Source organism: Etheostoma cragini, chromosome 2 (assembly GCF_013103735.1).
Source record: "Etheostoma cragini isolate CJK2018 chromosome 2, CSU_Ecrag_1.0, whole genome shotgun sequence".
Taxonomy (NCBI): domain Eukaryota; kingdom Metazoa; phylum Chordata; class Actinopteri; order Perciformes; family Percidae; genus Etheostoma; species Etheostoma cragini.
In genome coordinates, this window is record NC_048408.1 from 22,109,220 (window position 1) to 22,124,934 (window position 15,715).

At 41.2% G+C, this 15,715-nt stretch overlaps 1 protein-coding gene across 1 annotated transcript; it reads left to right on the top strand.

The window, feature by feature from the left end:
* Window positions 1–1,112: 1,112 nt before the first annotated feature.
* LOC117958296 (pre-B-cell leukemia transcription factor 1-like) lies at window positions 1,113–15,679 on the top strand. The gene is made up of 8 exons (XM_034894627.1): window positions 1,113–2,124; window positions 3,527–3,600; window positions 11,634–11,878; window positions 12,320–12,510; window positions 12,644–12,779; window positions 12,926–13,082; window positions 13,826–13,888; window positions 15,084–15,679. Exons 1-7 carry the CDS (start codon window positions 1,937–1,939, stop codon window positions 13,867–13,869), a joined length of 1,035 nt encoding a protein of 344 aa, XP_034750518.1. The 5' UTR covers window positions 1,113–1,936; the 3' UTR covers window positions 13,870–13,888; window positions 15,084–15,679.
* The last annotated feature ends 36 nt before the right edge of the window (window positions 15,680–15,715 follow it).

The following is a 15,715-nucleotide window of genomic DNA, read 5'->3' on the forward strand; positions in this document are numbered from 1 at the left end:
ATAGCGTCTTACAGAAATATAATTTAATTATAGACAATACTTTACAGTACGATGAGGTCATTGCACCAATATGCCTTCTCTGCTAAGAACAGGGTACCTTTAGGTAGGCCTAGGACGTCCTGACACACACACACACACACACACACACACGCGCACACACACGCACACACGCACACACACACGCACACACACTTAGTATTGGTGGCATCAACATCAACAACATTGTTTCCATGGTGAAATGATGGCCTCCTCGCGGTTTCAAATCAAACTGCAGAATTCCCCAGAGCCCGCCGACATACTGATGGAGAGCTGCGTCAAGGGAACCAGAAAAAGCCAGAAAGAGGCCGGATTTTAATCACAGTTGCTTTCAAAATAAAAGTCCACCTACTAAAATGCTTGAATATGACTATTGCCATTTTAAAACCACTTTGTAATTTCTTTGTAGGTTTATGGATTTTGCATGGTGGCATGCATCGTTCTAGATAATGTTCTAGAACATTTGAGTTTTATAAATGTTCTGCAGCTCTTTGGATTTCAGTGAGCATGGTATTCAGGCACGCATTAAAATCATGTTGCTGCTCACCTCCAGGACAAGTCTGTGGAAGATTCCAGACACCTCTTGTCTTTTAGAAGCTCTGCTCTATTAGACACATTTCACATCATACAATATATATAACTAACATTTTAACAATACAGATGGGAAGGCTATTGAATTATAACCAGTAGAAAAAAAGGCCATGGATCCAGAGGGAAACTGGCACCAAATGTAAAACAAAGGCCAATAACAATGCTACCAGCCCCTTCAGAAGGACAAACTGCATTTTTACAAGGTTATACACAAGCTGGTAGGCTGTCTGTCATCTGTTCCAAAAATACAGTTTGACAGCACCAGGGATTGGACATGTGTGTGTTTTGGTACTTTGCATTGTTGTAGGCCTATAGGCCTGTGCTGTAAAAAAAAAAAAAATATATATATATATATATATATATTTGGATGGATATAAAACATGGCTTGACTATTGATTTAATAGTCGTCATACGCCTTTAATCGGGTTAAGGTCTATTAGTATGAAATGTTTGAGCGGAAGTAGTCTTTTCTCATCCTGTGTATTTTGATGTAGGACGGCATTGCTCAGTCCGTGGTGTTTTTCTGGGAGGAGTGGGACAACAGCCGTACACGGAAAGAAAACAGCAATAAGCAAAAACTAAAGGGTACAAACCTGACTGTGTGGGCCGTGGACGGAACCAAGTAGATCAAGTCACTCGGGAATATCTTTCCTGGACCGTCTTTTTGGTGACTGTGTTGGTTCTCACTTTTAATTACCGAGCAGTAGCCTATAACGTTACGGGACTCATGGATAAAAGGAGAGCAGGCGGAGACGACGACGACATCAAAGGGGCTCCCGGGTCATTAGATATAGCTATAGCACCGCTCAGACCACTATTTAACACGCAAGAGCAGAACAGCCTCTTAAAAACGGAACGAGCTTAGTAACAAGCCAGTTTTGGTTATTGTCTGGAGCCTTTCTTGTCTTTTTTGGGGGAAGCAAAGACGTCGTACGCGCGTCAGGCTACTCAAAAAACAACAGTATCTCACTAAAGGCTGCTATTTTGTGAGGCGTACCCTCCCATGCCAAAGAAGAACCCCAGTTTCTAGAGCATTAGTTTTGTAGCGTGTTCTCGTTTTCTTCAGATAAGTAGCCTAAATGCTAAGGTCGCTGCACTTCTGTCTCTTTTCCTTTGTTACTCAGACCAAGACAAACAGGCAGCTCCGGCGGAGGCAACATTTCTCTCGGTTTTGAGCCCTGTATCTTTTTTATGGGAAACTTTTCAACCTCTCGTTTTTCAAAGTGCTGAAAGTTGGAGAAGGAAACCCCTTTTGCAGTGATTCTCCTCCTCCCATCTCTCCCTCCACAATAAGAGCCACATTGTAGACATGGAGGACCAGGCCCGCATGATGTTGGGTCATATTGGACTTACTGGACTGTCTCATGAGGATGTGGGTGATCCTGACAACATAAGGAAACATCACAACCTCGGTCAGCCGCAGCAGCAGGACATCGGCGACATCCTCCAGCAGATCATGGTCATCACAGATGAGAGTCTGGATGAGGCCCAGGCCAGGTAATAACATGACGAGATAAGGCCTGATAGAAGGCAGAACATGTTTAAGAGTTGGATTTGGGTCTGCACATGGGGGAAGTCATCAACACAGTATCACAGTTTCCCCTCAAACGTGCATGGTCTTACACACTAATACACTGTAATAACACCCCCCACATGCACAATACAGCTGGAATGTTGGTGCCCCTCTCCAGTTGTGCATCACCACCTTTCACCCCACAGGCCTTATCAACACCACTGAATATAAAGCCGATGGCACTCCATACTAGGGCTTGCAATCACACATAACTCATAGGGCTGGGTGATTATTTTATATTATTCAATGTTTGTCATGTTAGCATCCCACAACTAGAATTAACAAATGAGTTGTACATATTGGTGTTGGATTAAAGTAAAGTTTAACAGTGGAATGCAGTTCACTGGTTTTAGCATCACTTGGATGATTGTTTATATGATTTTTTTTACATTTGCAACATCGCTATACATACACTGAAAGGGGAAAGTCTTACTAATTTTGTGATAAGTTCAATTATTTTGGCCAACTCTTATAACTCACCACACAATACTACCGTATTACACCGAGGCAATACTGCGATACACAGTAAAACTAATTATAATCACATTATCTGTGCTACAAAAGAATCCAGGTTAGGATTTGTGTTACTCCTGATTTTATTATTATTCTCTTAAAAAGAGAACAGACAGATAAGCATAGTTTATATTAGTCCAGCCATATATTATTGTAATGCATTGTCTGTTTTTATTTCTCTCTTGATCTGCTTAGTGTTTCACATTAGTGTTACATACAGAGTTTTATAACAAGCTGAGATAAAACATGCCATACCAAGTTGCACTGAGGTTTTACAAGCAACATGGACGTTTGAAAGGAGCTACAAATTCAAATAATTATAACTTGGCCAGAAAACAGCACATTTCAGATCAAATGTATCCAGGAAAAGAATAAAATATCCATGCCCCAGTAATGTAACAAAAACTGTCACAATACTGGTGTCAGATTATCAATTTTTGCATCCTAGAAAACTGTGTGACATTATATTGCAATGTTGACTATTTTGGCCATCCCTATTGCATGTGGACTCCAGACTTCCACTTCGATTTGAAGTTTCTGCACGATTTTGCATTCAGTGGTTTCTCTTGTTTGCTTCACTAAGGTGAGTGATTCCAGTTGGGTTAGACAGCTGCAGTATGTGATCAGGCTGGTTTTCAGTCAAAGGCTCGAACAGGTCTGGGTGCATACTCACTCATCTGAATCCAGTCTTTTCAGCACTAACATGCAATGCATCTACATGACCATTGTTGATGGATGTCAGTGCATAACGCCTACTAAAGATGGTTTGTAATTCACAATATCTGCCTCTCTGTCTTTTATTTTCCATAAAAGGAAGCATGCTTTGAATTGCCACAGAATGAAGCCCGCCCTCTTCAGTGTCCTGTGTGAGATCAAAGAAAGGACAGGTAAGTTGTCCATTTGCTTCCTTGTCTTTAGTCACATCAGCCGGCGAAGAAAAAGCCTTGTTGATAAGGATATGCTTTTTTTTTTTACTCTTTCAGTGCAACCATGTTTGTAGTTCAGGATCATTTGATTAATTGAGAATATGAAGATAAGGGCTTTTAAGGAGAAAGGATAAATACGTAGTAGTGTTTCTATTTACACATGCATTTTGAAGTATCACATTAAATTAGCCAGATGCCTTTGCTGAGTTTGTTCCGACATTGCAAACTTTTAACTCTGACTCGATCAGCTGTCACTGCTGTTGGCATCTTCCCAGATATTCCCAGACCGTGTCCTTGTCTCTGGACAACACACTGCCAATACTAGCTGACATGGAAGAAGAATTAGACCTTGCTAAATTGAACCAAATTCCTAAAGAACTCTCCTTTTTTGTCTCGTAGATGGGTTAAATGCAGTTAGATGGCCGAGGTGACTTGTTAAGTTTTCGGTTAGCAATCTCTAGTACTTTTACTCTGTTTACTGGTAGACTACAGCCATGTGTAGCTTATAGCACCAAAGTCTGATGAAACTACGCTGTAGTCTAGTTTATCCCACTAGTCTGGGTTGTTGTCATTAAGAATGTGTGCTGGCCACATAAAATGAATAGTAGCAGGGTGGTTGTTATAAAGATTTTAAACCTAAATATTGGATCCTGACATTCAATCCCACCCCACTGATGCAGCCTTTGAATTTACAGTAAAGGGCCCAAATTTGTGTTTTACCTGGAAGGAAATCATCTTTACTTGGCTTTTGAGTGGAGAACTCTTTCACACACAAAATGTAGAGAAGTGAGAGCTACAAAGCGGTCCTTGTTATTACCTCATTTCATTCACACAGCTTGGAAACGGGAACCCATGAGGTTGGCAGCAGGACCCCTCCTGCTGTAGAGTTTCCAAGGCAACTACTTGTCTCACCTACTCACTGTCATTCAGCTTTTTTTAAACTCTAACAGCCTTTTTAGCTCAGTTGTATATCTCTCACACCACAGCCTTGACCCAAAAAGAGCTTTTCCTTTGGCGTGAATGGGTACACGCGGCCAATGTGCTTTGATCTTGGTTTCATGCATTTCAGTCCGTGCTTAGCTCTGTTATGAATGTGGGAACGTTGACAGTTAACCCTCTCAGCCAGAAATCTTCCTCTTCTTAATTGTAAAGATGATCAAAAGACACGGTGGGTATTATTCTATAGCTTTTACTGTCAACAAATCCCATGAAAACTTCAAAACCGGCAATGTTTCAGTGTCAGTACTTTCGGGATTCTCTCTGTGGCATTCAGGCCCAAGCCCATTTGTTCATACTGAAGACATGCATCTTTAAAAACAGGTCACAAACATAGTTTCAGTTAAAAAAAAAGAAGTAATTTATATAAATTAGCGGGGCACTGTAGTTTTTTGCCAAAAGTTACCCACACACATTTTATGTTCAGCTTTGATTAACACACATTTGGTGCTCTAGTGGACATTTACAGCAGCATGATATCCTGGAAACCCAGACCCAAATCTGAAAGGATTAAGAGTCTGGCATTGAGTATTGAAAGTTGGCCATTTTGAGGAGAGGCACCAAGCGTGCGTTTGAAAATCTCACTGCACGCAATGGGATAACACTACGAGCAATCACGACAACACACGGGATGAGCTACCCTCCCCACATGAGATAAACGGTTTGGATTGGCCCAGCCTGACTGGTTGGCTGGAAATCTGTCTGAACGAGAGGCGGCCCAGGCGTGTCTGCCAGAGAAAACAAAACATGAGCCTGCAGATTTGTCTTGTTACCCGGCTAACTTTAAGCAATAATCTGTTATAAATGGCCAAATGTGTTTTGAATCCATGGTCAGTTTCTTGAGTTATTTTTCAACACAGTTTCTATTGTTGTGTTGTTACTCCTTCACACTGATTTGGGGCTTCCCAGAGTCCGCATATCTAAACTATTGTGGAATTTTAGAACATATATTATTCATTTCTCTCACTCTCTTTCTCTCTCTCTTTGCCTCAACCAAACTTGTGCTGCCTCCCTCTTTCTGCTGTCAGTGTCTCGTTCTCTTCATCTCCGTCTCAAGTAAGAACCATTAAAATAACTCCTCACATGACAGCGACAGTTCAAAGCACTGCTGTTTTATTGTGCTATGGGCTCCCTGCCATAGATTTAAAACCATTTTAAATCTATGCTCCCTGCATCCTTCTCTGGATATGGCTGCCCAATTTTATGCTATTGAAATTTTCTGGGAATTTTGGAGAGCATTACAACGCACAAAATAGTACAGAGACAAAGTAAGAAAACATAACAAATGACAAGAGCAAGGGAGGGGCAGATTGATGGATGAGTCGGAGGGGGAGGCAGTAATGGTTGTGTTTCATGGATTGGCAGACAGTTGATAATCTCCAGACCCCGGAGTCCTGTCAACCTTCACTACAAACAGTTTCTCAGTGGGGGACAGTTTGCCACCCAACCGGGCTCACAAAGCGGGATTTACTCGCTCTGGTCCACGAGGCATCATTGACTACAGCTCATCTCAGTATCTTGTGAGTTGTGTGTGAGCGTGTGTGTTGTTGGGAAATCTGGAAGGCTGGCCCAAACTCTGGACTAATTATCGAGTAATTAACAGTAATGAGGCCCGTCCCTCTTTGAATATAGTTGTCTCTGCTTATCTCTCATCTACTCTGCTGCTGTCTTTCCCACTTTTACTTTTTTCTATTGTATCTTTTTATACACTCTGTTGCCTTTTTATTAGGTACATCCAGTTAAAACAGAGGCAGTCTGATACAACCGTGCTGCTTTCGATCCTACCTGCTTGAAATCATGTTCAGTTTTCAATTCAAATAAATGGTCCATTTGTTGGCTCTACTTTGGTGCTGTTGAATTTAGTTTCATTATACTAAGGCTTCTGGCCTCTACCTGATAAAAAATATGGTGGACAAAATAAACATCTCTCAGTACACTCAATAAACTGAATGTAAATGTCACAGTTTCAGTAAATGAAATTCCCTTTTTAACGGTGTAGGTTTCCGTCAACCTCCCTTTTTCCAATGTTACTTGTCCTCACATTTTCTCTCTGACTTTCCACTTTACTCAAATACGTCATCTGGGCTCACAAGATGACCTTCCAGAGAAGCAATAAAAGAGAAATTTAAATTAGGGAAAGATGAGACCGCAAAAGAGAGGGGTTGGGTTGTTGGATGTAGAAACAAAGAAAGGTAGCAAAAGGGGTAATGCAGATGTGGAGAAGTGCTTCTTTCTAAACTGGTAATTGTCCCTCTTAGTCCTTACTTCTGAGAAACGGGTGGATCTGCTTTATGGTGTGTGATCCCACATTAGGAAAGACACTTGCACAGTTGCACCTGCCAGGCAGGCTACGAGCACATATGACTTAGCGTTGTTGAATTAATAGTAATACATTTTATTTGTATTACACGTTACATTTTAGCAATCTCAAAGTGCTACATAGCGTATAATAATGCAATTAATCAACAAAAAAAGTCAAACATTAAAATATAAAAGGATCAAGGTAAATAAATAGGTAAGTGGAAAGTCTATAAAATACATTTAGTAAAAGCTTTCTTGAAAATATGTGCAGTGGGGCTCGAAAGTTTGGGCACCCCAGCTAAATTTTTTTATAAATGTGCATAAAGAAGCCAAGAAAAGATGGAAAAATCTACAAAAGACATCAAATGACAGATTACACATTTGTATAATATGTCACAAAAAGTTAGATTTTATTTCCATCATTTACACTTTCCGGTGATGTCAATCTTGAGGTTTTAAATGCCCAGACTCATCTGACCCGGCCCCAACAATCAGCACCATGGATTCTTCTAAGCAGTTGTCTTGATAACTGAAACTGAAAATAGTTGTCACTCACAAAGCAGGAGAAGGCTACAAGAAGATAGCAAAGCGTTTTCAGATGCCAATATCTTCTGTTCGGAATGTAATTAAGAAATGGCCATCATCAGAAGCAGTGGAAGTTAAAGCAAGATCTGGAAGACCAAGAAAAATATCAGAACAGCTCGCAGGATTGTGAGAAAAGCAAGTCAAAACCCAAGTTCCATCGAGAAAAACCTGTCAGACACTGGAGTTGTGGTACACCATTCCACTATAATGAGTCATCAGAAGAAAACCTCTTCTATGTCCTCACCACAAAAAATCTGCGTTTGAAGTTTGCAAATGAACATATAGACAAGCCTGATGCATTGTGGAAACAAGTTCTGTGGACCGATGAGGTTAAAATAGAACTTTTTGGCCGGAAAGAGCAAAGGTGCGTTTGGAATAGAAAGGGCATAGAATGAAAAAAACCTCTGTCCAACTGTTAATCATGCTTTGGGGTTGTATTGCAGCCGGTGGCCCAGGGAACATTTCACCAGTAGAAGGAAAAATGGTTTCAGTTAAATCTCAGCAAATTTTGGGCTCTAACTTGATCCCATCGTTAAAAAGCTGAAGTTAAAGAGAGGATGGCTTCTACAAAAGGATAATGATCCTAAACACACCTCAAAATCCAGGGTGGATTACATCAAGAGGCGTAAACTGAAGGAATTGCCATGGCCTTCACAATCTCCTGACCTCAACATATTTGAAAATCTATGGCTAGACCTTAAAAGAGCAGTGTGTGACAGACAGCCCAAAATTCTCAAAGAACTGGAAGACTTTTTTTTTTAAGGAAGAATGGGCGAAGATACTTCAAACAAGAATTGGAAGACTCTTGGCTGGCTGCATGAAGCGTTTACAAGCTGTGATGCTTGCCAAAGGGGGAAGTACAAGGTATTAACTCTGCAGGGTGCCCAAACCTTTGCAGATGCCAGTTTTTTGTTTTCTGTAATTCTGACAGTGTAAATGATCAAAATAAAATCTAACTTTCTGTGACATATTATGCAAATGTTTAATCTGTCATTTGATGCCTTTTTGGAGATTTTTACATATTGTTTGGGCTTCTTTATGCACATTAATACAAATGTTTACCTGGGGGACCCAAACCTTTGAGCCCCACTGTATGAGGTTTTGTTTAAAAACGTCTGTGGTGTTCAGGGAGGGTGTTCCACAAAAAGGCCCCATCACCCATGTTGCAGAGCTGGGTTCTGGGGAGTTGGAGGGTGTTTGTGGTTGCAGACCAGAGGGTGCGTGAGGAGTTCTGGCGGGTGAGGAGTTCCTGTAGGTAAAGGGAGGCATTTCCGTGAAGGCACTGGTGGGTGAGGAGAGAGACCTTATATTCTATTCTGAGTGGGACATGAAGCCAGTGTTAATCTGGCACATCAGTGTGTTAGGTGCAGTATACTCATATTTGGATGCAATGTGACATCCATATTTCACATAATAACCATATTACAGTTCTCTAATATGGTTTGGGAAATTACTAGTAACTCTTGGCAAAATTAGAGGACATCACAGAGTGTTAGTGTTTATAGATGTGTGTCTGTCTGGATTTTGTTAGCCAGATGCACAGGCTGTCATTGCCCTCGTTGTGAGATTATGAATGTGATCTCTGGAACTACCTTGTAATTGCCACCTAATTTGCATAGCTGTGCAAATTAACGACCTCTCAAATGAGCCCTAATTTTTCACTGGGTCTTTAGTCGCTCCTTAAGAGCTGGCGTTAATTAACAGCTGTGTGTGTGTGTGTGTGTGTGTGTGTGTGTGTGTGTGTGTGTGTGTGTGTGTGTGTGTGTGTGTGTGTGTGTGTGTGTGTGTGTGTGTGTGTGTGTGTGTGTGTGTGTGTGTGTGTGTGTGTGTGTGTGTGTGTAAAGAAGCTTGTGTATGTGTGGCTGGTTTTCCTTGGCATGGGGATGCCAAGAAAAGCTGGCATCACTACCATAGCAACAGCTACTGTTTTTCCTAAGCATCCCTCCTGGCAGTGGTTTTTTTTCTTATGTGGGACTCTGATGCTGCCTCTTCTTTTTCTCTCGCACTCCAATTGCCCCAGTGTACAGACACCACTAAAGACCTGATTTCCTGACTGTCTCCAACCAATGTCTTCTGTCATCCAGTATTCATATTGCCATCTCTTCCCGGGCAGTTGAACAATGTTTTCTCTGAAGTTTACTAAAGTTCAGCTGTAGTATACATTTGATTTGATGTGGGAAACCTTGATTCTTTTAAAGGTTATGGAGTTTCACTATCATTACCACCTTAAGGCCATTAGCCAGCTGTCGCTACACAAGAAAAGAAAATTGTCTAGAGCATACAAGATTAAAAACCTTGGCTTGTTTCTTGAGCGCCTAGCAGATCATTGATACTTTTATGAAAATGATTTTGAATCTTCTGTTAGGACATGCTATTATTGGACATTTCAGAGAAAAAAAGGAGCAAAATAAAAGAATCTGACTATAGAGTGGAACTTTTGTTTGCTGTGGATCTTGTATTGTGAGCTAGTGCTTTATGCTGGCAGTGAACTGAACCATAATCTTAAAACACACACACACACACACACACACACATACACACACACACACACACACACACACACACACACACACACACACACACACACACACACACACACATATGCAAACGTTTTACATAAAAAAGAGAAAAAACAAACCATGTTTTTCTAGCAACACCTGGTTTTCTTTGATTCTTTCATTTATTTGTCACAGATTAGATTCACAGCATTAATATGTTTGTGCTTCAAATCAAAATGCAGCATTTATTGAAATAATGTTAAAAAATAAGATGAAAACTGCAAAGAAGCTGCTAATTATTTAAAATAACTATTAGGAAATTTGAGTTTAACATACTGAAACAGGCTGCTGATGAATTGAGTACATCAGAGGTAGGGCTGTACGATTATGGCCAAAATGATTATTTTGATCAATATTGTGTTCATGATTAATTATCACAATTTATTTCTGATTTTAACCAAAACTAATTTTATTGTCACATAGTCTATTTATAACTACGTTCACATCTATACTATGCTACACTCCTCTTATATTGAAGTTGAATGTTGTACATACTACATACAGCTGCAACACCTGTAAATGAAAATTACCTGAAATAAATAGCCTAGGATATATTTAAAAAAAAAAATGAATCTCTGAGAAAGTTCCTTCACTTGATTTCAACAATAACTGATTAAAAGCGCTAGGGATAGAGGGGGAGTGCGATGGACGTATGCTAGGCTTACTCAAAGAGTGACGGCTGACTCATTATGAATGGGTCCAGTACGAGGTCAGCAGAGTTGCACACGTTGTGTGTATGAAATGTCTGTATCGTCATTGCGCTGCATTCTTATGAACTAGAATATTCTGGCCATGGGTCACATCTCTCGCCCAGGTCCGTCTCACACGCTATTACTCTACAAACTTAAGTTAGTTGCATTCAATAGCTTCTGTGTTTTTTGTTGTGTTCGCTGCAATAGACCTCCGGAAACACTGGTACAAACACAGGTTTGCCTCTCATGCTTAACAGGAGCGTTAATAACAATTAAAACTGTGGACAAATGTCAGAAGTGTGGACCAGCGATGTTGGCGCTGTGTCGTTGTTGCTGGGGAGCCGTGTGTGAGTTAATGGGGGGGGCGGGGCGGGGCGGGGCGGGGCTGCGCGGAGAGAGAGTAGAGGAGAGATCCAAACACAGGCACGGCTTTACAGAAGAAATGGGTCTTGTAACGCAAAATTAAACCATAGCCATATAAACAACATTGCTTCGTTCTAGAGCTCTGTGAGCTAACAGACACTAACTAGCACCAACTGGCACTGGTAACTGCTGTTGTCTGAAAAACAACACAGACGGGACAAAATGTTGCGTTTACTGGTAAACTGGTAAACCTTGTGACCGACGTATGAGCAACAACTCTGTCTGGCACATGATTAGACAGTGGTTTACGGGGCGGTAGATTGGCTTTGCAAATCTATGAACGGAATGACGCATTTAAAATATCACTCGATTACGCAAATTTGATCCTGGGAAGCCAAAGTCGTGATTGTGATTACAATTCGATTAATTGTGCAGCCCTAATCAGTTAAAAGAAAATTACACCTGATGTGTTTGTGACTGTTTCTATCCATCTGCACAGCCCTAAGCATCCGAGGCGTCCAAGAAGAAGACAGCCCAGACCCGCAATTCCTGCGACTGGACAACATGCTGTTAGCGGAGGGGGTAGCGGGTCCGGAGAGGAGCGGCGCCTCCGCTGCGGCGGCAGTGGTTGCCGCGGCTGCCGGAGGGTCACCTAGCGAGGGGAACGTAGAACACAGCGAGTACAAAGAGAAGCTCGCTCAAATACGACGGATGTACCACGCTGAGCTGGAGAAATACCAACAGGTGTGATCTTTGTTTAGAGTAGGAAGTGTTGGACAATTTTCCGCAAAGCTAATGGGACACTTCATGATTTTAAAACTGTTTATTGTAATAATTACAGAATATTTGCATGTTGCAGTTACGTTCAAATTTTTAAATTACTCTGTCGTGAAACAATGCTTGACTCATCATGTCATAGATTTCATATTTTATGACTGCTTACCATACGACTGAGCCACTCAGGACTGAGTACTGGAAGGTTTTTCTGAATATAATATTTAGCTTTTGGGATGCCAGAGAAGCAAAGTTATGGATCCCGCTAGCGCTTTGGCCAGAGGTGCAGTCAATGGGATGTAAAATCCGAAGGTTTTGATAAGCTTAAGTGGATTTGAGTTTGTTTGAATTATGTCTTTTCCCCTCTCCCTCACCTTCGTACCTGACCTACTCACCCCTCCTCCCATACAGGCATGCAATGAATTCACTGACCACGTGATGAACCTGCTGAGGGAACAGTCCCGTACACGGCCCATCTCACCCAAAGAGATTGAGCGAATGGTGGGAATAATCCACCGCAAGTTCAGCACTATCCAGATGCAACTAAAGCAGAGCACATGTGAAGCTGTCATGATCCTACGCTCCAGGTTCCTGGATGCCAGGTGGGTTTTTTCAATGATTTATTTTCCTGCCTCCTCTTAACTTTCAGTGTCTTCCAGTGTATGTGACCCTGTACTTGCAACATCGTGAGTATTTGCTCATGGTTAATTGTTGAAATCGCTCCTTTTCTGTCAGGCGGAAACGAAGAAACTTCAGCAAGCAGGCGGCAGAAATTTTGAATACATATTTTTACTCCCATCTGGCAAACCCATACCCCAGTGAGGAGGCCAAGGAAGACCTGGCCAGGAAGTGTTCTATTACCGTTTCTCAGGTCAGAAAGTCAAAGCCACACTAGGAAAAACAGAATTTGAACATGTAGAAAATTGATAAAGCACACATTTATATTGTATTACTTGGATATAGTTTATAGTTTTGACTTTTCTGTCTTGCTTCTGTTTTTACCTGTCACTCTACCAGGTGGCCAACTGGTTTGGAAACAAGAGGATTCGGTATAAGAGGAACGTTGCAAAGTTGCAGGAGGAAGCTAACCGGTACGCTGTGAAGACAGCTGTGGACGCTGCCAGTGTATCTTCACAGGCAAGCCAAGCCAACTCCCCAGCCACACCAAACTCAGGTACACACACACACTCATACCTCCCGTGGTCAACATAAATCCTGTTTTTATCCGATTCCTTTCATGTATCTTAAAGAAGGAGAAGATGGCTTTAAAGATAACTCTGACTTAAACGTATCTGTTTAATCGTACACATATGAATGTTGAGGAGGAAATAACGTTTGGAAATGTTATAGAAAGTGATGATGAGCGGTAGTAGAGTGCTCACCGCAAGAACCAAACCTCATGTTCCCCAACACGACGCCTAGCGACCACATGTCAAACGTCTCAGTGAAGGGGAGTTCTAATAAAGGTTCTGGAGCCCTGAATGTGAAAGAGAACATTACTTGATGAAGAACAGTGTCATCATTTAAAGAATAAACGGGCATCTCGGCACATAACTAAGGTATTCGACAAATTGAAATATCAAAACAAGGTGCCATTTGAATTCATGATATGAATGTGAGCTTTAGCCATCATTAAACGGTTTCCATATAGAGTCAGTCTGCAGACAACTCTCCAAATCAGATGACTAATGCCGGATGACCATCGGGTTTATTTAACAATGAAATGTGGGTTCAGCAACACATTGGACTGACTTTGAAAGTAAATTTAATGACTGAAAAAAATGACAAAAACAATTGTTCCTACTCGTTGGTGTCCCTTCAGCTGATGCCAGCCTAGTTGACCACCTAACTTGTACATGCCTAAAAGCAGCCATGTTGGTTGAAGTATTAAAATGTGTGTTTCCTGTATGCCAACAGGAGGATACCCAGCCCCGTGTTACACTCCTGACGGGAGGTTATGAGGATCCGCTCTGTGTCCATGTAAGTAGCTATAGTTACACACTGTTGCTATATTTACACACTGTCCTTCTGAGTAGTCATGGTAACAACCTTTACGTGTGTTAGCATGTGGTTTTGTAGACCCCATCAATGTAGTTCCCCATCCATATGCTGCACTACAGGTGACGGTGTCTTTTTAGCTATTTTTTGGAGGTTAAATGACCAAAATTAGCATCACAATTATTTTTAATATATGTCAAGGGTTAATACTGTGTTGGGGTTAGGATTAAGGCTTTTATGGTTGTGCGTCAAATCGACGGCAAACCCCCACAGACCCCGATGCGTCCACGCTGGACCCTGCGCCGTAGCCCGACGTGCACCTCTCCAAAAATGTAACTACACGTTGCAGCGATGCCTGTCGCTCGGTCGTGGCTTGGTAGCGTTGCATTTCCCCCCACTCCTTTTCCGGTTCTCCTTCTCCATAAACAACATGAAATCAAAGAGAGGGTTAACTTTTCCTGCTACAGATTTCCTACCTTGGACACAAAGCACAGGGGAGACACTTTGTTTCTCTCACTATGACTCTAGAGTGGGTACTCGCTCCAAAGCTAATCGCCGTCACTCTATCACACACTACCCATACACACACACACACACACACACACACACACGCCGGCTCGACGCACACCAGCGCACAGCATCAGGCCCATTACGTAGGCTACGATGAAAGCTCTGAGTGGAGGTGATGATCAATTTCTTGCTGATTCCCCCTCTTCGTCCAACGGGGTTAAGGTTAATGGCATAATGTGTCCAATATCTACAACTGTAAGAAAGAATCCATAAATCAAGAAAACAAAATGTTCATTCATAGACTTAATTTACAAAATCCAGAGAAATTCAGACCAAACCTTCCAACCGGATGGATGTTGGTCCGTGTTTTTCTGTTGTTAGTGAATGTGTTAGTAGGTAAAGTTTGCCACTGTCCTTGCCATAAAAATGTATGAATTGCTGAATGTTTTTCTTCAGTTATAAGACATAAAGGAGTTCTCTCACTTACATTACGATCCAGAATTCAGGAGGACACTTTAGAATTCTGTGAATAGTAAGATTATCAAAGTAAATACAAATCCAGTGAAAGTGGATACAAAATAGGCCGAGTCAGTGGATCTGAGGGTGTATTTGTTTTTTTTTACAGCTAACACCCTGTACGTACCACTCTGAATGTCTGTTTCTGTAGGTTGATGGCGGCTGGCAGGACAGCAGTGATTCCTCGTCCCATCTTCCCTTACCCAGAGCAACAGGAAGCAAGAACTACATCACCTCCAGAAGATGCTCCACCTTCCCATCCTGCTCCTCCGACTAATACAACCCAGACTGTAGACCTCCAGCCAAACAGAGCATTACCAAAACTCTGCAACTTTCTTTTGTTTTCTTTGTGATGCTGATCCTTTCTAACATCTCTCCCACACATTCTTTTTAACCCCTCCACTTTACGAATGTAATGTGTGACACCTACTTCTTTTCTTTTTTTTTCTTTTTACTATACACCATTTTCTTTATTTTTGTTTTTAAAAGGTAAATAAATGACAGAACCTTTTTTTAATGTACTACTTCACCTACAGTGAATAGTGTATCACTGTATGAAGGTTTAGGGCCTGTATGTGGCCTTGAATCAGATTCATCATTTTATTTCAAAGAATTAAAAAAAGAAGAAAAAAAATGACAAAAAAGCATGTAGTCATTTTTAGATGTTAAACTACAATTTTATTATGTATTTTTTCTTTTAACTTTAAATAATGACCAAAAATGAATAAAAAAAACCATTGTCACTTATTAAATTTTTCTTTACTTCAGACAACAACTGGTTTG

Coding starts and splice junctions, on each gene's coding strand:
- LOC117958296 (XM_034894627.1), top strand. CDS start 1,937: ATGGAGGACCAGGCCCGCATGATGTTGGGTCATATTGGACTTACTGGA. Junction 2,125..3,526: donor CTGGATGAGGCCCAGGCCAG/GTAATAACATGA, acceptor TTTCCATAAAAG/GAAGCATGCTTTGAATTGCC. Junction 12,511..12,643: donor TCCAGGTTCCTGGATGCCAG/GTGGGTTTTTTC, acceptor CTTTTCTGTCAG/GCGGAAACGAAGAAACTTCA.